The following is a 25,160-nucleotide window of genomic DNA, read 5'->3' on the forward strand; positions in this document are numbered from 1 at the left end:
TGTATTGGTCAAGATCAAGTATTTGTCAGCCAAAATAATCCGCCTGGTCCCCTTTTTGCCACAAATTCATGGTTTGCTCTTATGATGCAGTTGGCGGTAGAGCCAGTGTTCCTCTTACCCCCCTTCCCTTGTCCTCTGAGGCTATCCCTGGGGGTGCAGATCACCCACATTTCTCCAGCATTGGATCTTTCATGGATTCACATGCTTAGAATATTCCCCGTCGTCAGGCTGGGAATCCCCGGTACATTATATAGACCCTTTCCCGTAGGAAAACTTTTTCGACGCTTATGCGTCCTATCCACCTCGTTTTGCATCATGCGTGCCCGCGCCGTCGGGGCGTCATGACACAAATACAGGCCCCGCCCCCGCGCTCCCTCAGATTTCAACCGTCTTTCAAAGTAGTGGGATCCTCGTGTTTTACTACTAGTGAAAACTAGGTTGTTTTGTCTGTTTCGCTTCGGCGAAGTTCAAATTCTGGAGAATTATGTCTGGAAAAGCGTTATTTCGCCCGTGTGCAACCTGTGGCCTCAAAAAGGTTTATGAAGGAGATGGCCACATGGACTGTATCTACTGTCTCCACCCGCACCACTCGACGGATACATGTGAAATTTGTCAGGGTTTCTCCCAAAAAACCCTTAAGGACCGAAAAAGAAGGCTGGTCGACTGGCTTAATGACGGAGCAGGGGCCTACCCGGCTTCGGAAGTTGGCTCCACGGCCTCCAGGAGTAAGTCGGAACCTCCATCGAAGAAGGTACGGCCAGCTGAAATGCGCTCTGAGGACAAGCATAAGAGGAAACAGGATGGATCTTCCTCATCACATAAAAAGTCCTCCTCCTCCTCATCATCTAAGACGGAGAGGCTAGCGCTGTCAAAATCCTCCTCAGGGGACCGTCCCAGGTCTTCCATGAGTCGGGAAGCCTCAGCCGGGAAGTCGGCATCCAAATCGACGACGAAATCTAAGGGCTCGACGACGACGACGACTTGCTCGTCGACCTCGGTGTCATTGACGATGCCTATTACCGTCCAAGCAGCAGCGGTGGGGATTCCCCCGTCGACGGAGACTCAGTCCATGGCTTGGCTGCCCGAGGTCTATGACCCGATCCCCCCGGAGGTCTTACTGCAGCCAGACACGGCCGGCTCGGCGGAAGGAGAAGGTGATCTGGTTCTGCAGCCATCGGATTTAGGCTTACGGCCTTCTACGTCGACGACGACGGCGACGAGTGCGAATGGGGGTATGGTACCGATATCGTCCACGTTATTGACCCCCCAGACGGTTTTGTCTCTGGATGTGCTTAATACTCTTCAGAAGCTCCTGCAGCGGCTGGATACGCAGTTCCCTCAGCCCGGGACTTCATCGTCACTTTTGTCTGTACCTTCCGTCGACGAGCAAACTTGTACGGCTCAATCGACGACGAAACACCCGTCGGCTCCCCAGGCAGTAAAAGATCGTCCTCGAGCACAGGAGGAGGGTGAGTTGTCGGAGTCCGATTCTGTACTGGGGGACTCAGGGTCAGACATCTCCCTGTCACCTTCGAGGGACCCAACATGGAATTCGGATGTAGAGTTAGAGTCTACGAGGAGCCAGTCACAGCCATCTCCCCCGGATGATGTGGGAGCCTTCCATGCAATGATGGGGAAAGCTTGTTCTGAATTCGGCTTGATTCCGGAGGAGCAGAAGAAAGACTGTTTCCTTTTTGACCATATGGGTCAAAGGAGAAAACCAGTATTTGCCATCCCAATCCTGGACCACGTGTGGCAAGAAGGTCTCAAGACGATGCGACATCCGTTCTCGGAGCCAGCCATAAAGGGACGGATCGAGAAAAAGTTTAAAGCTCCGGAGTCCGCTCCAAAATGTCTAACATCGCAGCCTCTGTCTGACTCGGTGGTGTCGGCGGCAGCGGCTAGGAAGGCCAGGGTCCAGCAAAAATGTTCAACGCCACCTGAAAGCGAAACTAGGAGACAGGACGCCTTTGGAAAGAAGGTGCTCTCGGTCGGAGCGACGACAGTAAGAGCAGCCAATTCCTTAGCGATCGTGTCACGATATGATAGGGAAATGTGGCACAAACTAGCCCCTATCCTAGAACACCTGCCAGACGAACACCGGAAAGCATCTATGTTACTGGTGCGGGACGGCGAAGAGGCCTCGAACCACGCTATCAATATCGCAGTTGACCTAGCAGAATCTGGGTTCAAACAAATCAACCATAGAGTAGTGCTTCGTCGGCAAGCGTGGCTCAAATGTACTTCTTTCCGTCCTGAAGTACAGTACAAAGTCCTTGACATGCCATGCGAAGGGGAACTTCTGTTTGGCGAAAAGGTTGATGAAGCGCTGAAAGGGATGAAAGAAGACGCGGATACTGCTAGGTCCCTCGGCGCCCTTCAAACGGGTAGAAATTTTCGTTCTTTTCGCCCCTTCAGGGGTGCTTCTGGAAACTCCCGCTTTGGAGCCTCGAGGGACCGTGGATTCAACAGGCCCTCTTACTCTTCACAAGGGTTCAGACGAGCGTCCCAGTCGGCACGTAGAAGCAGGGATTATCAAGCCTCCAGACGGCGAGGCTCAGGTCCGTCGTCAACGAAGACCAAGCAAACCAGCAACCAATGACGGCCTTCGGAACGTCCTGGGGGGTCGAGTCTCTCATCACTTCGACCGATAGAAATGCATCACCACAGATCGATGGGTCCTAGACACGATTCGCATGGGTCATGCGCTGCAATTCAAAGACAAGCCTCCGCGTCTTCCTCCTTTATTCTCGACACAGCCCCACCTCCGAATCCTACGACAAGAGGCGGCGCTTATGTTGCAAAAAGGGGCGGTAGAGAGAGTTCCTGTAGCACAGGAAGGACAAGGAGTTTATTCCAGGTTCTTTGTTGTAAAAAAGCCAAACGGCAAATGGAGGCCCATTCTCGACCTGAGGGTACTCAACAAGTGGCTAAAGAGCCTAAAATTCAAAATGCTAAAGCTCCAAGAGGTTATCAGGTCGGTGCAACCCATGGATTATCTATCATCACTAGACCTTCAAGATGCTTATTTTCACATTCCAATACGCCCACGACACAGGAGATATTTAAGATTCGTCGTCGGGAGAAAGCATTTTCAGTTCAAGGTCCTCCCGTTCGGGCTCAAGTCCTCCCCCAGGACGTTCACCAAGTGCTTGGCCCCTATAGCGGCCCATTTGAGGAAGGACGGTCATCATGTCTATCCATATCTAGACGACTGGCTGGTCAGAGGTTCATCCAAGGAACAAACACGAGACAGTCTACGAGCCACAATGTCCCTCTTACAGGAACTGGGCTTCGCAATAAACTTCAACAAGTCCTCCGTAGAGCCTTCGAGGACCTTGGTCTTCCTAGGAGCGGAGTTTCATACACACACAAGCCTGGTGAGACCATCCAGCGAAAGAATTCAAAAACTTCAAAACAAGGCGTCGGAATGGAGAGGCGGTACCAAAGTCTCGGTGCGCAAGTACATGTCCCTGCTAGGGACCATGTCGTCCTGCATTCCGCTAATAAACAACTGCCGTCTGTTTATGAGACCTTGCCAGGAATTTCTAGCGGACCGTTGGGCGCAGAGCCGAGGTCGCTGGTCCGACAGACTGGTCGTCGACGAACAACTAGTTCAAGCACTCGGCTGGTGGAGAGTGTCTACTCATCTAACGAAAGGGATGCCTCTACTGGAACCAGAGTTCCAAAAGACGGTGGTGACGGATGCATCGCTGAGCGGATGGGGAGCTCATCTGGATATGTTACAGGTACAAGGCCAGTGGTCCTTGCAGGAGTCCTCCCTGCATATCAACCTGCTAGAACCGAGAGCAGTGCGATGGGCTCTAAAATCTTTTCTTCCGCAACTAAGGGACTCGGTGGTGCGTGTCATGACGGACAACACCACTACGATGTTCTACTTGAGAAAACAAGGAGGGACACGTTCCAGGTCACTATCGACGGAGGCACAGAAAATCTGGCATTGGGCCCTACAACACAACATGCAAATCTTAGCGTTCCACCTACCAGGCGTGAGAAACGTGGAAGCCGATGCCCTCAGCAGAGAAATGAACGAAGTTCACGAGTGGGTACTGAACGACCAACAACTACAACAAATATTCAAGAAATGGGGACACCCGTCCATAGACCTGTTTGCAACGAAGAACAACAAAAAATGCCATCAGTACGCCAGCAGATGGCCTCAGAAGGGCTCTCTGGGGGATGCGGTCTCCTTCCCATGGACGAACAAATTCATGTACGCATTCCCTCCATTTCCCCTGGTCCGGAGGACATTGCAATGGATCCTCAGGTACCCATGTCGTGTAATTCTGGTGGCCCCATACTGGGCCAGACAGGTGTGGTTTTCAGACCTGCTACACTTAGCGGCTGCGGAACCGATGAGATTCAAGAAGACCCCCGACCTTCTGTCTCGACAGGACGGTGTTGTTTGGCATCACGACCCGGACAGCCTCCAGTTGACGGCCTGGCTCCTGACTTCGCCGAATTTGGTCGGCTAACGATTCCGGAGGACTGTCGGCGTATCCTACAAGCGGCAAGAGCACCTTCCACAAACGCCTCATACGCGTACAAATGGAAACATTTCTGTCAATGGTGTGAGGATCAACCAGGCTTGGCCCCGCAATCGATTAAGCCAGAACAGCTCCTTCCATACTTGCTGCTCTTAGCCCAAAAGGGCCTGTCGGTATCTTCAATAAAAGTACACCTAGCAGCCATTTCCAGGTTTACTCGTCGACGGCACTCGGCACCTTTGTTCAGCGACCGCCTGATTAAGCACTTCCTTAAAGGCCTCTTTCGGATTTTCCCTCCAGAGAAGAAATTTCCGCCGGAGTGGAGCCTCAATCTGGTCTTAACATCTCTTATGAAGCCTCCTTTTGAGCCAATGTCATCATCGTCTCTAAAGTTTCTGTCGTGGAAATTGGCCTTCCTGGTGGCCATCACTTCAGCACGACGCATTTCAGAAGTTCAGGCTCTAATGGTAGACCCACCATACTTACGATTTTTCAAGAACAAGGTAGTCCTAGCCACTAACCCGCAGTTTATACCAAAAGCTCCGTCGGTGTTCCATAAACACTCCTCTATTGTGTTGCCTACGTTTTTTCCGGAGCCATGCTCGGGAGCGGAGCGCATGCTACACACATTGGATGTAAAAAGGGCTCTTAAGTTTTATCTCCATCGTACGCAACCGTTCAGAGAAACGAGACAGCTGTTCGTGGCCTATGGTTTGGGTGCTAAAGGAAAAGCCATTTCAAAGCAAGGACTGTCAAGATGGGTGTCATCTACCATTTCGTACTGCCATTCTAGGGCAGGGAAGCCTCTTCTACGACGGCCAAGAGCTCACTCAACTAGAGCAGCGGCATCGTCGACGGCACTGTGGGCCGGAGTCCCTCTGGGGGACATTTGCATGGCGGCTACCTGGGCGGCTACACACACCTTTACCCGCCATTACTGCCTGTCGCAGCAACATGCCGAAGATACCCGGATGGGACAGGCGGTGCTTCGACACCTATTCCAGTAAGGTAAGCCCCGGCTGAGGGGTTGCATCCTATGGAATTTATGACTGTATGTGGTTCGTTTTCCTGTGTTAACGATTACTGATGTATACATGATCATAGGGAACGGGCTTTGCGAACAAAGTATATGGGTTTGCATGCACGCCTCCTCTTTGGGGGTGGTACTGCTGTGTAATCTATTCTAAGCATGTGAATCCATGAAAGATCCACTGCTGGAGAAGGGATTAGTTTCTTACCTGTAACTCCATTTCTCCAGCATTGGTATCTTTCATGGATTCACATGCGCCCTCCTGCCTCCCCTGAACATGCAAACCGGTTCCCCCACTACTTTGGGGGCCGAAATCTGAGGGAGCGCGGGGGCGGGGCCTGTATTTGTGTCATGACGCCCCGACGGCGCGGGCACGCATGATGCAAAACGAGGTGGATAGGACGCATAAGCGTCGAAAAAGTTTTCCTACGGGAAAGGGTCTATATAATGTACCGGGGATTCCCAGCCTGACGACGGGGAATATTCTAAGCATGTGAATCCATGAAAGATACCAATGCTGGAGAAATGGAGTTACAGGTAAGAAACTATTCCCTTCACAATCGGGACTTAGAAACTGACAGACAGGGGCTGCAGAGACATGATCTTACCCCACAGCTCGCTTTAGTAGTTCAGCATGCCAGAGAACATTGGGACATGGCGTGAGAAGAACGAGATGAAGGTGCTCTAGTGTCAAATTCTGGCAATCATGCCGTTACTGAAAGAAGAGTTAGATTTAGGACGAACATTGTCCTCAGTGGGAACTCAGTGAGCAACCATCCGGGTCTTTAGGGAACCTTGAGGTCTGGACTCCTCTGGCTCATCACTCCTTGGCTCGGAAGGGATTTTGGTTCTAAATTCCCTTAAACCTATGAGGAGGAGGTAGGGTAACAAGTAATTCACTGCACTTATCTCTGACAGAGTAGGGAATTTACATGACCTCCATCCAGAAGGTTACGCCAAGGAGACTTAATGCATTCTTCTGATGAAATCCACTGGAACAATCAGCCACAACATCTGCAGGTGGCAGGAATAGTTCATCTGCTTCATAGATATCAGTGTTCCAGAAGGAGGAAAACGTCTGTGGCAGTAGATTTTAGTCTCTGTATTGAACTCACAGTTGTTTTAGGCTGATGGGCTTCTAATGTGTCTGCCACTCAGGCCCTGGCTCCCCAGAGTGTAACTATAACTGCTTATCAGAAACAAGATGGCCCCCTAAAGCTTTAGAATTCTTTATGTACACTTGCTTCCTTTGGTGGTAGAACCAGTCGTGAAATCCTTCTGTGGTTTACCAACATGGCCACAAGGATAAATTGGTAGGCTTCTTCTTGGGGTCCATTAAAAGTAACACGCTGCTTGAGTGTCCCATTTTACTGCCTCGCCAACAAGCAGACGAGGAAATCAATCACCTCTTGCCCATAACTGTGTAACTGATTTTGGGACCCAGAAGAAAGGAAATGCTGGTTTCTTCTTGTGTTTTAGTGGGTTGTGATTTTTTGATTTTTAGAACACTTTGTCCATCTTGTGTCTTTGAAGAAAGGTGAAAAACATAAGAGTTCATACTGTTTTTCTAAAAATTATTTTATTTTTTTAAGTGAGCCGCATGGAAATCTCCTGGGTGTTCACAGGGATCTAATGAAGGTTCAGCATGGTGGGTAAATTGGGCGGTTCTGTGGTTTAATCACCATAATATTTAAAGCCTGCAATTTGTTTGTTGCATTTTCATTGTTGCTTCTAAATCGTTCTGTTCTGTTTATATTAGAGGGGTCTTAACCCTTTTTTTCTGCACATGCCATCCCCTCTCCCATATTTATTGCCACTGTGATCAAAATCCAACCACCAAATGGCCCACTTTAAATATTGTGCAGATTAAACTACTGCAGACCAAGGTGGACATCAGCCGATATTAATAGACACACACTGGTGACTGCAAGGTGCACACAATAGATTTTTTGAGTTTTCTTTCCTGCTGTGAATCGTAATGGATTTCTTTATTGCAGTAGTACCATATAAAGAGTTTGCACAGTGCGGATGAGATTGGATTGTAAATCAGGTTCCGGTTCTAGACCTGCAGGATTTGCTGGGAAGTTGCAGGTAGAAGACCATAAAAGTGGAGTACTTGCCCGAATCGCCATGGAGTCCAAGAATACTCACCAGCTGTTTGTTTTGGCAGATAATTTGTTGTATTTTATGAAGATGGATGGAGGTGTGGATGGCATTTTAATGGTTCTTTTTTATTTTGTGGGTAAATTCATTGTATTTTTGCTGCAATGAGTTTTGGGGAAGTTCATAGCCATCCATAATTCAAAGAATTTGACTGTCTGGCCACTGGAAATTGGTTCTGTTTTCTTCTGACACACTGGTGGAGTTTGGCCTCGCTGGTGTATGTCGGATTAAGCAAAACTTGTTTAAAGATATTTAGGGATGGGGTGCTAATCTCCTCCTTTTATTTTTGTCTGGTCCTCCATATGCCTGGTAGTAGGCGAAGGCAGAGAAAGTGGAATTCATGCTCAGTGTAAATCCAGTCTAATATTCCTCTATGCACTCACTCACTGCTACACCTATTGAACCTAAATCCGATCCTTTCCCATCTTCCCTCTCTCTTGCGTTCATTCATTCTTCCTCCGTTGCACCTCCTCTGTATCAAGGAGACCCACCTCTGAAGGGAAATAGACACACACACACTCTAGCTTTTCTTCTGTCTCACCCTTTAGTCCAAGTCTTGAAGGAACCTTCCTCCCATACTGCTCCAGGTGTGGGACCCATTACTAAGCTTGCGGGACCACCATCACAAACACTTCTCCTACCCTTCTTTTCCTTCTCTTAAAGTTAGAGAACATTTAGTACATTGAGTGGATGACAAGACAATGGACAAATCTGAGAAACCCCTTCATGATTTAATTTCTGGTTCTCTTTAGGCTGTAAGGCTGGAGTCTGTAAAGTTGCACAGAATCCGATACCTTCTGGTGGTCGCCAAAATGGGATGTGATGGCGAGGATGAAACAATTCTGTTGGGGGTGGATTTTCCTAAAGAAGGGTAAGTTACATAAAATGTACAGTAAGAAAAAACATATACTGAATAAAGAATTGTTTAAAGTCGTGGTCCTCTAGTTTCTGAGGTCCTCATGAACACCCTCTTAATCTTGTAGTGTCGGATGGATGAATCTGTGAGGTCCTTTTTGAAGGCCTCTGCACCCACCTGCGTCCACTGATAATTGAGCTACGCTCTTGTTGAAGGCCCCCATGCCCTCTTGTGTTAATTGATGGTTGAGTGTGGCAAGGTTCTTCCTTTGAAGGCCTTGCACTCTTCCCCTGAAGTTCACAAGGCACTTGTTAATGGCCTTAGCACCTGTGACTTTAGAAGTCGCCAGCAGCTGCTGATTTAGTCTGAAGGCATCCACTCCAAAGCTTCCACTCCAATCAAACCGGCTGGTGCCACTGTACTTTCTCTTCAGGGTGGCAATTCCCTGAATATAATCTTTTTATTAGCTTAAGAAAGATCATTTTCAATGTATGTTAGACCTCTGGGCATTACCAGTAATCCCTCATCTAGAACTTTACACAAAGTAAAATGTGTACTCCCAGTATTCCATTTAATTCAAGGTTACTAATTATGTGGCTCTTATGTTTTCGAATACAACTCTGTAATACTTCACCATTGACTATGCAGGCTAGGACTGAGGGTGAAGTGAAGTCCAAAACATCTGGAGAGCCACACAACGAGTAACCATAAAAGGAGTACATGCAGAAGGCATAAATCGCATTATAAATTAATCATATTAACTAGCACCAAAATATTTTGAGCAACCACAACCGGCTCCTTTTCTTTTGAATTATCAAACCATCTCTGTCGCAAACCACCAAGATGACATGGAAAGGGCAGAAACTATACAAGACTTCTTTGCCTTACCGTCATGCAAATGCAATGCCTTGCCTTGGAATGTGGTTCTGTGACATGGGTTTTGCAACTTGGTGCTATATTTACGTCATGCAGTTTTATATCTTCTATTTTTGTGATGTTGCAACTTAATTCTGTGACTAACACTCAATTTTCTTTCCTAAATGGCACCCACTGGTCTCTGAAAAGCAACCACACTAGCAACCATCACCTGCCTCATGCCTTTTAACACAAAACACAGCAGGTACACCCTTACCCTTACCGTCTCATTCACATAAGTCTATTATGCCAAAGCGTAACCCTGATTACATAAATTCAGAAAGTCATCTGCAGATGTCTACAAGGACCGAGCAACCCCCACCCCGCAGCCCTCGCTCTGCAACACATTCATCATCACACATCTCAAAGTACAGACGTTTACCCACAGCAGAGCATAGTTTTTTCTGATCTACATCGCATCACCACTGTAGCTACAGTAAACCTGCTTGTCTCCCACTATCTGACTAACTACACCACCCTCTGCTGATCTAATGCTAAGAAGACATGCAAATACCATAAGTTGCACTTTTGAAGACCCAATGACACAACTTGAATGTTCAATGTACTATGTCTGATTACATGATGGGTACTCTTGTGTGCGACTGTAGCACCCTGAGGCAGAACAAGATGCCATTGACTACAGAGCTTCCACCTCTATAAAGACCATATCCATTGTTTATTTGATTAAAACTAAAAGAGCTGGATGGCATTGGCTGTCTGGAGCCCGATGAATCTCCCGTGCTCTGCAGCACTGTGATAATACATTTCTGCGGATCGATAGTGTCTCAATAACTAGAGTGACCTGTAATTACTTAGAACAGCAAGCTCGCTGGCAGTTGTTGTCCCGGGGAGGAGAGAGACTTAAGGACTCCCACAATGAGCATCGAAGGAAACCACCAGGCCTGTGGCGCCAAAATGGCTGATCGTGAAATCACGCTGGAGGAATGACATGGCACCTGGTGAGGCTTAGCCCAGGCAGCCTTCTGCTGAGGTGAGCGGGGAGCTCCAGTAACATCTGGGCACAGTTTCGGATTCAGCGAAGAGGGACTGATATGCTAGCAGCCGATCATGCTGCTGAAGGGAGCTAGAGGAGCCTGCGGAGCTGGACAGAGCAGAGGCCCGGTCACATCACGGCTCGAAGACATAGCAAGGAGGCAGAGGGGAGCGTGTCCACTCCTGCCCCAACAGTGGGTCCTGCCCTTCCCGCCTCGGGCTCTTAGTGTTTCCTATCGAGTTGGTGGATCGAGACCGAAAGGCGAAGCTCTGCCTTGCTACAGCAGCAGGACGAACTGTTGGACCCGAGGCCCGGAAGCACCTAGAGAAAGCAGTTGCAGTGCCACAGCTTCCCAGGAGTCCAATAAAAGTGGCTGCGAGTCATCACTGCCACCAAATGAATCCTAGTTGGGTTCCAGGGTAGGCACAGTCAGACAGCAGGGGAGGTGGTCCCCCTTCCGCCAGGCCTCTGGGAAGCGGTCCTGCAGGCCAGCCAGAATTCCTGGTGGATCAGATTTTGCCAGGCAAATGAGGCGGCACATCAATCAAGTAAGGCCTGGTGAAACATCAGGGGCCCAGCAGTAAAGTGGCGGGGAAGATGACACCCATCCACCAGCCTACACGGATTGAGATTCACTTGAAAAGTCCCTCCTGGTGCTAGCGCCAGATTCCAAGCTGGGTCACGGTCAAGTTGATAAGTAGTACCCTTCGCAATGGTACGGTGAAGGTATTCCGGTAATGGCGGATAAGTGGGTAGAAGGTCATATGTGATCATTTCGGGAACTAAGGCAACGCTCTCAGCTAACAGAACAGGACCTCTACCAGTATGTTCTGTTTAGGCATGCCATGTGGGCACAATTTTGCAGGAATATCGATTGTCCGACACAGTCCCCTCTAGAATCTAATGCTACTGCCGAACCTCTGGCTGGAAAGGATGTCTCCACCTTGTACCAAACACTTTGCAGTTTTACCAGACGACCTCTAACAGACCATAACATTAGGTGTTAAGCAGACACGGCCCCTTGGACACATAGGAATGTCGAGATGCCATGTTGAAGTGGCCATACCATCCAGACGGAGACTGGTGCAATTAAAGATCCTGTATAGAAAGTACTGCACAAGGGAGGCACTGTTTAGCTGGGGCTGCGCAACTGACCCTACCTGTCTCCTTGTCGCACAGCGCAGGGGTCAAAATACCACACTATCTGGGCATATTTGCAAATCCAGTCATTCTCTGCGGAGGATCGTAGAAAAGGTGTTGCCCGTGTTATCAGACCCAATTCCGATGGAACCAAAATGACTGCTGCTTGGGATCTTGGGCGATAGAGCGTATTCGAGATGCAAAAAATGTATTTATCTCAAACGCCTTGATTATTGCAAAACTTAACATTGCCATGTATTGGGGAGCAAAGGCAACCCATAAAATGTCCAAATGGGGTTTGGACATGGACGGATGCATGGCTATGGAGAAGAGTATACAGAGAGAGGGGTTGCTCTGATAAATTTGGGAAGATTTGGGTTGCATGGGTGAATACTGTTTGAATGTATCACTATTGTAATGGGCGTTTGCTACGCTACAGTGAAAGATGAAACGCGCCATCTTGGATGTTTAACCCCGGTATATTTGGTGAAACCCGCTTTACACCTCTTGCATAACAATTATGTTCATTTGTGCTGCTGTCCTGATTTTGTTTGTTTTTGTAAAACTAATAAATTGTTTTAAGCAACTAAAATAGAGTTGATAGGTGGTAGAAGTGCCTGTTAAACACTGCTAGCTCAACCTGTGGGCGCAGCAATACGTCCACCGAAACGAGATCTCCAAATGAACCCATCTAATACAAAGGTCGGTGGCGAGTCATCCTCTATCAAGGCCATGCTGCAGTTGCAAAGGCAGCTCTGATGGACTTACCGGACTTACCGCCCAGTACTTAAGCATCATTAAGTCATGAAGATGATGAAGCCCCTGCCACTAAGGGGGACGAAAAACCTTGCTATGCTCATTACAACAAGACCTGATGCACTGCAAGAGATAAAGGAATCACTTTGAGATCTCAGCCAAAATTCCAAGGTGACCAAGCCGCAGCTCACAAATCTAGAAACCACCTTCTGTGAGCATTCACAAACCCAGGAGAATCTTGAGCACCTTTTCAATGGGCTAGAGAATTCCTACCGCCGATAGAGGAAAAGTTGGAAGACAGTGAAAACAGGTCACACAGGAACAATCTCAGGAAATGTGGGATCTCTAAGGGAATCCCCAGTCAGGCGTTGGAAGAATCTCAGAACCTTTTTCGAGCAATTATAGGAGAATCTGAAGTGGTAGATTTCACTCTGGCCTGCACCCAGCGGGTATTCACCAACTGCCAACAACAAAACGCTTTAATAATTCCAGATGTACTCCCATGGGTGCACTATTACAAGTCAGAGGAAACCATCTTCCGAAAAGCAAGGTCACAAAAAGATCTATGCTTCAAAGGAATCGCCCATTCTGCAATTTCAAGATCTGGCCCCTTCCACTATCCTCAAACACCGGCAAATGAAGCTATTGAAGGGCAGGCTGCAGTATAAAGGAATCCTTTATTGATGAGGGCACCCTTTAAAAAATATTTTTTCTATCGAGGGGACACACCAATTCTTTTCATTACGGGCAGGACAATTGCAGCATGCACCCACGACTTTAGTCCAGAGTGGTCCAGTGTGAGATTCAGAAAAGAAAAATACCTGTATCTTCGCAGACCCTCATGTGACGTAAAAGGAGTGTAGGCTCTCGTGACCCCATATGAGATAGTCATGTTGATGGTGGAAGGGAGGTGGCCTTATTGGTGAGGCTCTGCAAGGCCAATGGTTAAAAATAGGGCTCAACTATTCCAAGTTATTGGTTCAAAGGTATGGATTTGGTTCCGCAGAAATTTTCATGTTCATGGTTTCTTACTATAGAATCCAGTTCTCCTAATTGAGTGTTACACCTACTGTTTCTCCAACATGGGGAAGAAATACTTTTGGTTTTGTTTTGGTTAGATTTGTTGGTTTGCAGTCACAAAGGATAGACAAGCCTCATGTTGAGACGGAGCACACTGGGTTGTTCTCTGGATGCATTAGTCTAGGAGGGGTGACTAGGTCCAGCACACAGGAAGGAAGTAGTCATTCCTTGACAAAGAATGAATGCAAGGGAGACACTTCTAGGCTACACAGGATAAGCACATCAATACAAGCAGGTGAGATGTTAAAGGGTGAGCTATGGGTTTCGGATGAGAAACTTCCAATAGGTCTGCAACAGTACCCTTCCCCCACATGATGATTCACATTATAAGAAATCATGCTGGTTCTTTAGATTGTCCCCCTGAATGTTCAGGGCCTAAACTCCCTGATGAAAAGGAGGATTGTCCTATCCAAATTAGTGCAGTTGGGAGCAGATGTAGCTTTACTGCAGGAAACCCACCTCCTTAGGAAAGACTGGCCTTGGCTCCAAACTGCTTGATTTCCCCATTAATTCCGGACGACTTCTCCTGACAAAGTAGGGGTGACCATACTAATTGGCAAAACACTGGCATTTACAAAATCCACAGTGATCGGAGATTCTCAAGAAAGATATGTGGGTGTTACTATGGACTGCGGCGGAGGACATTGACCTTATCTATGGTCCCAATTAGCATCCGGATCAATTCTATGCTCATTTGTTCCCACAAGTGGCTAACTTTCAAAGGGGGGAACCTATCCTGGGGGGGGGTGATTGGAACGTGGCAATGAACGATAACCTGGATAGATCTGACCGTGTGTGAACTGTGTGAACACATCTGATCCCGTCGTCCTCTCTCTCCAGCTTTGATGGACCTGCAAGTATTGGATACATGGAAACGCGTGACTTGACCATTGGGGAATACCCGCATTTTTCACAAGTACATCGCCCGTATTCAAGGCTAGACTTCTTTCTGGTTACATGCCCCCTCCTACCAATGATCTCTGGCTCAGCGATTGAGCTGGCTCTGGTCTCTGATCACTTCCCCGTTTGGATACAATTAGAATGGGGTTCCCAGTAAACCCATTGGGTGGTGCTCCAGTGACCCACTTCTCAAGGACCCAGTCTACCGGGCAGCAATTTCCACTTAAATCTCCCAGTACTTTACAGAGAATTCCCCCAATGAGGTTTTCTTAGAAGCAGTATGGGAAGCTTTTAAACCTACAATTGGAGGGGAACTTATTAGCCAAGCCTTGTATAGGACAAAGGCGTTGCTGACACACCAAGAGGAAACAGAAGGGCTAATTTGGGGATTAGAAATTAAATATAAACAACGAAACACCAGGCACATTTTTAGAAGACTGCAAACAGATACGGCATAGCTAAAGGCCTTGTGGGCGTCCGCAATGTCTTATAAAATACTGAAACCAGGTATCACTTTTTCAGCACGTCTAATACGGCTTCACGTCAACTGACATACAAATTGAAATTGTAAAGAGTACGGAATACCATCTCAACACTTGCAGATATGTTGCACTTCCCTCCCGGGCACTCCTGGAGCACTTGTCCACTTCTCTGCTCCTCCTTCCTTCACCATCCCCTGCACCTCTCCTCAAATGCACTTGCATGTCAGAATGCCACAAGGCCTAGTAGGACTACGACTGTATACTTGCTGTCTTTGCTATTGCTATTATTTCCCCTATTCCCTTCTCATTCAGCCTTGTGGTGCTTTGGCACACAATTCTGTTGTATAAAGCGCCTTACAAATGCTCAATAAAATAAAATAAATTTGGGGTTGTAAACAACTGAACCGGATGAACTACGAATGCTATCTCGATTTTACAGGGAATTGTTTCGGTCGAACAATTAGATTGGGAACTACAAGACAGCCCTTCTAAAAGTGTCACTACAGGATAGGTTAGCGCTAGAGTCTCCAGTCTCACCAGAAGTGGCGCGGGTGATCAAGAGCTTGCCTACGAACAAAGTAGCGAAATCTGACGGCTTCTCAGCAGGCTTTACAAGGAAATTACATCACTATTATGCACCTGGTCCCATTGTTTAACAATTTTCTAATGAGTGGGGGTGGGGGGGTCACCCCTTCAATGGGGTAGGCGACTTTATTGCTGTTGCTAAAGCAGGGAAAGATGCAGCTTTAAATAACTCATACAGACCTATCGCAGTACTCTATTACGAAACCAGAATTTATTTTATTTAAAGTATTGGCAAAAGATTTAGCAGCTGTTCTCCCAACTTTAATTCACAGGGACAGGCTTTGTCCCCAGAAGGCAGACACGTGACAACATTTGCAGGACCTTAGATGTCGTTCACTGGGCAAACAGCACAATGCATCATTGGTAGTTTTATCAATCGATGCCGAAAAGGCATTTGAGCGGGTTGACTGGTCATATATTCAGAGAGTACTGGGTCAATTTAGACTTGTGCCAAATTTTATGATGCTAGTATTGGGCAATTATGTACAATCCATCACAAGGACCAAAATGAATGGCCAACTGTCTGAACTAATACCTTTGCAAGGGGCACTCGCCAGGGCTGCCCCTTATCCCAGTTATTATTCGCACTAGCCATCAAACCGATTGCCCAGAGAATCTGCTCTCATGATGGCATCAGAGGGATAGAAATGGCATATACACAGCATAAGATTGCCCTTTATGCATACGACTTATTATTTGTTATGCATAATTCAAATACTCTGCCAAATATGATAGCCCCACTAGAGTTTTTTCACCCAGCATCAGTGCTAAACTATTTGAAATCGCACATCCTAAACCTATCCAAATCAGATCAGGTGGCCAATGCACTTGAAAACGCAGTACGACCTTCAATGGATCCTAAATTTGCTAGAATATTTGGGGGTGTATATATAACAGCACCTATATCAGCAAAATGTTCCACCCTTATGTAAAATATTAAAGGAGGACCTAGCGAAATGGGCGCAGCAAGACATTTCCTAGCTAGGGAGGATTACAGCGGTGAAGATGTCTCTCCTACCGAGGCATTTATGTATGATGCAGGCGCTCACAATTATAATTCAGAGGAAGGTTTTACAAGAGCTACACGCCCATATATTTCTATTTAATTGGGCCAAGAAAAGACCAAGGGTTTCATGTCATACATTGTTGGGTGCTAGAGTCAATGGTGGATTGGTGTCCCAGATTTATAAAGTTATTTCTTTGCAGCCCAACCATCCACACTCTTAGACTGCATGTTCCAGAGCGAAACAAGGCATTGGGTAGGAATTGAACAGGTGGAATAAGGGGCAAAGATCTGGAATGTTGTTGGATTTCTCTGAATATAAGGGATGTCCCAAGCACTTTACTACTCACCACAAGAACAACAATTAATAATTGGGATAGCGCATGTAGGAAGTATAACATGATCACAACTCCCTCCCATCTTACTTCGGTTATTTAAAACCCTGCATTCCCTTCAGGCTTGAATTCTCGCCTTTTTACTCGGTGGTTAGGGGCATGGGGGCTGAGGAGGATAGGCCAGTTTTTTATCAATGGGTGTGCCGTGTCCTTTCAGGAATATAAACAAGCGTGTTTGCTCTCTGTTCGGCAGAGTTGCATGCAGTACCCTCTGGGACCACCACATAAAATTAGGACTAGAGGTGTAAGCAAAACCAACCTTTGCTATAAGTCTGTACTACAGTTTTGTGGTTGCGAGCTGAGCAGCCAGGCTTATCTCAAGAGGGAATGTGAGCAGTACAAGGGGTTACACAGAGGTCTTACAATCACAGTGGTTCAAGTAGACACTTACTCTCAAGGTTTCTTGGTAAAACACGCATTCATTTATTACAATCATTTAGAAAACATTCACTAGAAGGAGACAACTTAATATTATACACAAACGCACCTCAATAGCAAACCAATAAGTTTCTGAACAAATTATACTCCCCTGAAACAGGATCAAAATGGCATTTCAGTTACTTTCAATGGGAGTAAAAAGGCACATGTTAGCAGATCAGATCACAAATACTTTCTTAGGCAGTGCAACTAGTTAATAGTTCGCTAGAGGACTTGATTCAGTTCAATAGGCCTAGGCCCAAGTCATTGGACTAGTGTCTTGGATAGGAAAGGGCAGTTCTTGAAGTAAACCGTAAAGTCTTTGGTAAAGTTCGCAGAAGTAGTTTGTATGAAAAAGAATCATATGTTTGGCCACAAGCTGATTAGGCCTGCAAGTTGGGAAAGTTCCCCGAACTTTCACTGCGAGAGAAGCGTTCTCTCAATCGGGTTGGCACAGTACCTTAGTATGAAGCAAAAGATGCAGCTGAAGACGTTGGTTCCTGGCAGTTCCTGCAGATCTCACTGTTCCTGAGCCTCAGTCTTGGGGACAAGAGGGAGGACATCGGGGGACTCCTGCACTATACAGGATCGTCGGAAAACACTGACAAAATGGAGTCACTTCAGTTTGAGTAGCTGTTCATCAAGCACACAAGCTGGTGTCCTTCCCCCTGGTTAAGCCTAACCAGCTTCGAGAATGGTATCCAGGTGGCTTACGAGTTGATTGGCCCCACCAACTCAAAGGAAGAAGTCGTCCTTGAAGGGGCTTCTCTGTCGAGGTGAACTTGGCAGTTCGGACCTGCAGCAGGGCTTCACCGGGCAAACCAATGGTCCAGGTGTTGCAGCAGCTGTCCTCTTCCAGCTCGTCTTCGGTTCTTTCGTTCCAGTGGTCGACTCTGCTTTCCAGTCCAAGAGACTCCCCTTTTAAACAGTTTTCTCCCTTTCATTCCAGCCTAGCTGTCACTCGCCCAGCAGGGTGGCTGTCCTTGCTGGACAGTCAGTCAGCCAGCCAATCACGCCAGAGTGCATTTGGGTTCTCCTAGGAGACTAAGCACAGGGAGTTTCCGGCACCTCCCTCACTTCCTGCCCATCCCAGACACTCAGACATCAGAGGCGGTCTTCAGTCCTGAAGCCCGCCAAAGGCATAGAAACAAAGGGACCAAACCTGGTTTGGCGCGCAGAGACAAATAATAAAAGGACCTTTCCAAAAAGAAATGGCGAAAAAAGACCGGGACCTGTTTAAACAAGAGGGCTTAAGGTGCCATCTTGAAGAACATGTCTCCCACGATTTTTAGCTACCGGTGTTTCGCGGTCAGGAAAAATAATGGTAGTTCATTGTAAAACCACTGCCACCAGCCATTTCGATAGGACAGGGTAGCATTTGACTGCTACATGAGTATTTAGACACAGAGGATACTAGGTAACCCCTCCAGCACTCTATGGAAGATAGTGTGTGCTGTGTCTAGGAATTTAAAAAGACTAGTAAAGTCAATTTAATCCTACATTCTCTGGGTGACAGTAGTTTATCCCAGCGCAGGTATTTTAACCTTTGGGAAGTCTAAAAAGACATCCCTGTGTCACTGCACTGAGGGTGCTGTGTAACACACATGAAAATCTGCCTATGGAGTTATTAAAACTCCATAATCAGAGAACACAAGAGTAAAACATACATCAAGATACATGAAAAGGTGGGATTAAAGGCTCCCACTCTTTCCAGGTAAAAAAATCAAGTCCTCAAAATCCAGCAAAGCTGCTGGGGGTCTCTAAGGTGAAGGGAATTGGCACATTTTTGAGAATTCTCCCCGACACTGACTTCACCAAGTATATTTACATAAAATTGAGACACTGAATTGGGAGTCCTAAAATGACCATGGGAGGTAGCAGAGAAACCACAGAATGTGAGGGTCTATTCATTGGTGTCTTACCATGGAAGAAGGTATCCGTGTTGTGCAAATATGTCTAAATGGGAAGCAGATATATTGGGGCTTGTATTGATGACTTGGATTGCTTTGATATCTGGACTAGAGCCTCTTAATCCACTCTTTCTGCAATTAAGAGAAAATCATTACAAATCACTAGAATCCTTTGGTACCCATATCCTGTTGGTGATACGGAATGGCCCAGGGAACTCTAGTTCATACTTGATGGTCTTGTGCCTTCATTCAGCAATATTGGGAGGAGGTGTTATCTCACATTAAACGGATAACGGGGATCAACCTCCCGATGGATCCTGTAACGGTACTGCTAGGTAACTTTGATTCAGGGGGCATTTATAAGCTCGCAAGCAGGGGAGCTAAGCTAGTATCCCACCTCTTAGTAGCGGTCAGAATCATATTGGCTCATAATTGGAAAGGAAACACTATTCTTGATATAAGGGATTGGCGGGCTAGGATTTGGTTTGGGATTGCCATGGATAACATCAATGCAGCCCATTAGAGCAAGATGCTGAAATAGTTAGTTTGTACAACCAAATTACTTCTGCAATGTTAATCATGAACTTCGCAACATGCAGGCCTTCATGAAGATATAGTATGTATACCCAACTGTTTTGCATTGTGACTACAGCCCCTGTTCCCCCTTTTGTTACTCCCTCCTTTCGTGCTTCCGCTTCCTGGCTTCCTTGCTCCATGATCTAATGTAATGTTGTAAGGATGTTACCAATGTCATGTGCTGGTTGCTTTCAAATACTCAATAAAATACGATTTCAAAAAACAAACTAAAAGAGCTGGTAGAAAAACCTCTACTCTTGCAGTTTTTCTGTAAATTTCCAATTCTGATGTGGATGTTCTGTGTCTGCTGCACCAGCCAGATTCCTTTGCAGATCAAATGCGCTAGGGCAGGCAGTCATTAGATTCAAAGTTAACTTCTTCGTACATTGTTAATGTATGTGGCAGCAAAGAGAGAATACCCTTTCTCCAGCATGGGGTCTGGCATGGATTCACATGCTCATGAATATTCCCCGTCGTCAGGCTGCAAATCCTCGGTAAAGAAAAAAATCAGTTTCAGTTTCATTTCTGAACTGTCTTTCCAGTAGTAACCAATCACTGGTGTCTGGGTCATACTGCCCCCGCCAATGACTGCCCTCTACCTAAGCCCCTCCTCTGGCAGCCATCTTCAGATTTTTACTGCACGTACAAGTGTTGGGAGTCCTCGTGCTTTAGATCTCGAGTTTTTACTGTGTTTTGCATTTTTTTGAACTTTACTCTTTTATATTCAGCCAATCGAGCCTCAAGCTCCACCGATTCTACTTCAGATCAACAAGGACACGTTTTCAGAACTTTCTACGCCCCTCAAGGGCATCTTTTCATCATGTTTCCACTTCTTGGAGGATTCCAGAAGATCTTTGAGGCCTACCGCGTGTGGTCATGGCCTAGGATAAAGGAAGCATGACTCCTGGAACTGCCCTGGATGCGGGCTACAGAATGTCTTTAAGGAGGATGAGCACTCTCGGTGCTTATACTGACTTCATGATGACAAATCGCACATGGAGAAGGACTGTGCGTTTTGTAAGAACATGTCCGAACAGACAATGAGGGACCGTCGTACTCGACTCACCAACTGGCTGGATGGGAAGAGCCCAGCAGCAGGTGAGAATAGGAAGTAGTCCGCGCTGTCTTCTAAGACCTTTGAGGCCGCTCTGGGGACGGGGGCCCAACAAAAGGAAAAGCACCGCGAGTCCGGGGGCACCGGGAGCGCTGATCGGTCGGGCTCCTCGGCTGCCAGGCAGGACGCATTATCACCGACGCTCTGGCTCGGGGAAGAGGAAATCTGAGAACCCGGGTAAGCTTTGGGAGAAGTCACGGTCGATCCCGACGGAGACGGCCGAGGGGGAGCGAAGCGGTGACCCTTCCCCCAAGGTGAAGGCCTCAGGCACGCCCAAAGTCGCGAAGGCCCTGGTTCACCCGGCTAAGACCTCGATCGAGGGAGTCGTGGCGGCCCTGGCGAAGCCTGCAGAGGCTATCCCAGTGGAGACGACCTCTGAGCCTAGAGTTTCACTGCCACCGCGGAGGGAATCCTCTTTTCAGCCTATCTATAAGACCCCCGTGAAACCCCGGGCGGAGAAAGAGGCGGGGCCGGTAGCTGTTATGGACACAGATACCACCTCTGAAGATGAGCTGGCTGGTGTCACAAAGATCCTGGACAAGAAGTTCGAGGAGGTCTGCTCCTATGGGAGGGATCCTGACGAGGCGGACGAAGAAAGCAATTGCGGTGCCAACGAGGAACCGCAGGCCGTGGAGGGGACGGAGGATCCTACTCCCCAACCGTCGCTCCCGTCGCAACCAGTGCCTATGCCAGAAGACATTTCAGGAGCAATCTTGATGGCTATTCAAGCCTTGTGTACAGAGATGAGGACAAGATTGCCCTTGCCCCCAGCGGACGATCCAGCGGAGCCTGGACCATCGGGAAGCCCACCGAGCAAGTGGAGGAGAACTCCTCCCCCTCCTCCTTTACAGCCTTCACCTCCTTCCCCTCCTCCGAGGGATGAGACGGGAACGGAAACGGCGATGGATGATGACGGTTGTGACGACAGAATGGACCTTCCATCACCACCCGCTCGTGCCTCCCCTCTCGACGAAATTGGCTCCTTCCACGCCATGATCACCAGGGCATCTGAGGTCTTCCAGCTCTGCCCCGAAGAGCAGAAAAAGGATGGTTTCCTCTACCAACGGCGGGAGGCCAAGAGGAAGACTGTCCTCTCAGTTCTGTTACTGAACGACATCTGGGACGAGGGGCTGGTGCTCCTGAAGAACCCATCCACGGCCCCTGCTAAGAGAGACCGGTAAGAGAAGTACCGGGTCCCGGACTCCGCCCCCATGTACCTCAGGGCACAGCCGTCCCCGGATTCAGTCGTCTCCGCAGCAGCCAAGAAGAAAGCGGCGGGGACGACTGCTTCAACTTCCCCGCCGGACGGTGAGGGAAAGAAACTGGACGCCATGGGACGGCGGGTCATCTCGTTAACGGCGACGACTATTAAAGCGGCCAACGCCCTCGCGATTGTGGCACACTAAGACGGGGAGCTGTGGTTTAAGATCGCTCCCCTGCTGGACTTCCTCCCAGATGACAAGAGGGCTGATGCCCTGGAAATCCTACAGGAATGCAAGGTGGTTTCGGACCACGCCATTACGGTGGCCATGGACATCGCTGACAACAGCTTTTGCCAGATGGGCAACAGCGTTTGCCTTTGCCGGTGCGGCTGGCTCAAGGACACCGACTTCCGCAAGGACGTGCAGACCAGGGTTCTGAACATACCCTTCGACGGGAACAACCTGTTCGGCAAGACAGTGGACGAGTCACTGCATGCCATCAAGGCGGACACCGAGACGGCTCGGGCCTTGGGTGTTCTTTAATGACGGCCGTCCTTTCGGAACCCCAGAGGCAAGCAAGGTTCCTCCAAAGGATTCGGCGGCCCGCTCCTCATCTCAGGCAGCCTACAGAGGACGCGGCAAGACAGGAGGATCTCGTTGTTGTCGCCAAAGAGGCTAAGGCGGCAGGACCACAGCCAAGCAGGACTGAACCGGCCGTGGCGTCGGGCCCCCACCCAAGCACCCCGGTGGGAAGCCGCCAGGCGAAATTCGTCAGCGTGTGGGAGTCCACCTTCACTGACCGTTGGGTGCTAGATGCCCTGGCCCGCGGGCACACCCTGGAATTTCAGAGAAGGTGTCCCCGTATACCACCCATGGCCAGGAAGGAAAACCACATCCCACAACTACTTCTGGAGGTATGAGCGATGCTAAGGAAGGGAGCCATAGAACTCGTCCCAAAAAGGCTCCGGAGTGTACTCGCGGTACTTCCTCGTCCGGAAGAAGACCGGCGGGTGGCGACCCATCCTGGACCTTCGTTGTCTAACCAAGTACATCAAGTCTCAGACATTCCAGATGGTCACCCTCCAACACATGGTGGGACAGCTGGAGGGAGGCGATTTTCCTATCGTCAGGATGCCTACTTCCACATCCCCAATCTAAAGGGACATCGCAAATTCCTACGTTTCGTAGTCCAGGGGCGGCACTACCAGTTCAAAGCCCTTCCCCTTGGATTGAAGTCGGCGCCCAGGGTATTCACCAAGTGCCTGGCACCAGTGGCGGCACGGCTACGCCTGCAGGGGATTCACATCTACCCCTGCAGGGGATTCACATCTACCCCTACCTGGACGAATGGTTCATCCGAGCAAGGGAACTCGCTGCCGATCACACAGCAAAGACCGTCCAGACCATGGATCTGGGATTCTCGATCAACTTTGCGAAATCCCACTTGGTACTGTCGCAAGTCGCCCTGTTCCTGGGAGCCAGGCTCGACACAGTGGGACGATTGGCTTCGCCGTCGGAGGAAAGGACGAAGGCCATCCTGGGCAAGGTACAACGGCTGTTCCACATGGGGGTGGCCAGGGTGAGGTCCATAAAGTCCCTACTCGGCATGATGTCCACGTGCATCTACCTCGTGCGCCTATGCAGGCTGCAGATGTGACCACTGTAGGAGTTCCTCGACGCCCGTTGGATGCAAGCGACGGGATGTTTCGAGGACAGGATCTCACTCACCCGCGCACATCTAGCGGCGGGCATGGACTTCCAGACCCCGGCACATCAGGAAAACGGTGAGGGCGGACGCCTCCCTGGAGGGATGGGGAGCGCACACTGGAGATCTCCACATAACAGGCCTTTGGCTCCCGGAGGAGAGGTCTCTGCACATCAATGTGCTGGAGCTCCAAGCCGTGTTCTGGGCCGTCAGGTCGTTCCTCCCGTCCCTCAAGGGCAAGGTGGTAAGGATCTTCACTGACACCACCACCACGATGTTCTACATTCGAAAGCTGGGGGGCACCAGATCCCCAGCCCTATCCAAGGAAGTGGAGGATCTGCGGCTCTGGACCGTCGCCCAGCAAATGTTTCTAGTACCCTTCCACCTGGCAGGAATAAAGAACACCATTGCCGACTCACTCAGCAGGGAGCTGCGCTCGTGCCACGAGTGTGGGGTTGCAGCAGGATCAAGTGGATCTCCTATTCCGATGATGGGGCAATCCCCAGATCGACCTATTCGCGACGTCGACGAACGCAAAGTGCCAGAGGTTCGCCAGCAGGTTTCCCCAGCCGGGGAGCATGTGCAATGCCTTCTCATTCCCCTGGGACGGCCTATTCCTGTATGCGTTCCCGCCGTTGCTGCTGCGACTCATCAGTCAACTCAGGCAGTCCCGGTGCAGGATGATCCTCATCGTACCGGCGTTGCCGAGGTAGATTTGATTCCCGGACCTTCTGGGACCCCCCGCCCCCAGTCAAACTGCAGACGGACACGGATCTTCTCGCCAGAGAAGACGGTGCCATCCTCCACCACGACCCGGGGTCGCTGAACCTGCAGGCCTGGCTCCTTCAGCACTAGAGTTCGGAGGGTACAATATCCCGGCGGACTGCAAGAAGGTGCTTGCAAAGGCCAGGGTGTCCTTGACTCTCAATTGCTGTGGACACAAATGGAAGAGGTTCTCTGTCTGGTGCCGTGCACGGAAGATTAACCCTCTGCGGATTACAGCCCCCTCAAGTGCTGCCGTGCTTGCTATCGCTGGCCAAGGCGGGGCTGGCGCATGCCACTGTCAAGATCCATCTGGCAGCTATCTGCCACTAAACCAGAACTCCGGGGCGCTCTTCGCTATGGTCCCATCGACTGGTGAAGGAGTTCATGAAAGGACTGTTCCACTTGTTACCGCCGGTGAAGGCCCCAGCGTGGGAGCTTAACGTGGACTGACCAGGCTCATGGGGCCACCATTCGTGCCGCTGCATTCGGCACTGCTGAAGTTCCTGTCGTGGAAGACAGCGTTTCTTGTGGCCATCACCTCCGCACGACGAGTGGGAGAGATCCAGGCCCTCTTCTGTAAACCTCCATAGCCGACATTCCACTCCACGAGACGAGGGTGGTGCTGAGGACGCACCCCTCATTCATGCCCTAGGTGCCGTTGGAC

General features: G+C 49.0%; 1 protein-coding gene across 1 annotated transcript in view; it reads left to right on the plus strand.

Annotated features, from left to right (window-relative positions):
• The window catches only part of SSH3 (slingshot protein phosphatase 3), a 496,888-nt gene that overhangs the window by 197,652 nt on the left and 274,076 nt on the right, over positions 1 to 25,160 (plus strand). The window contains exon 4 of the mRNA XM_069628949.1: positions 8,454 to 8,572. Coding sequence (XP_069485050.1) covers positions 8,454 to 8,572 — 119 coding nt within the window. The remainder of the gene's footprint in view (positions 1 to 8,453; positions 8,573 to 25,160) is intronic.

Source organism: Ambystoma mexicanum, chromosome 12 (assembly GCF_040938575.1).
Source record: "Ambystoma mexicanum isolate Mex_15411 chromosome 12, UKY_AmexF1_1, whole genome shotgun sequence".
NCBI lineage: Eukaryota > Metazoa > Chordata > Amphibia > Caudata > Ambystomatidae > Ambystoma > Ambystoma mexicanum.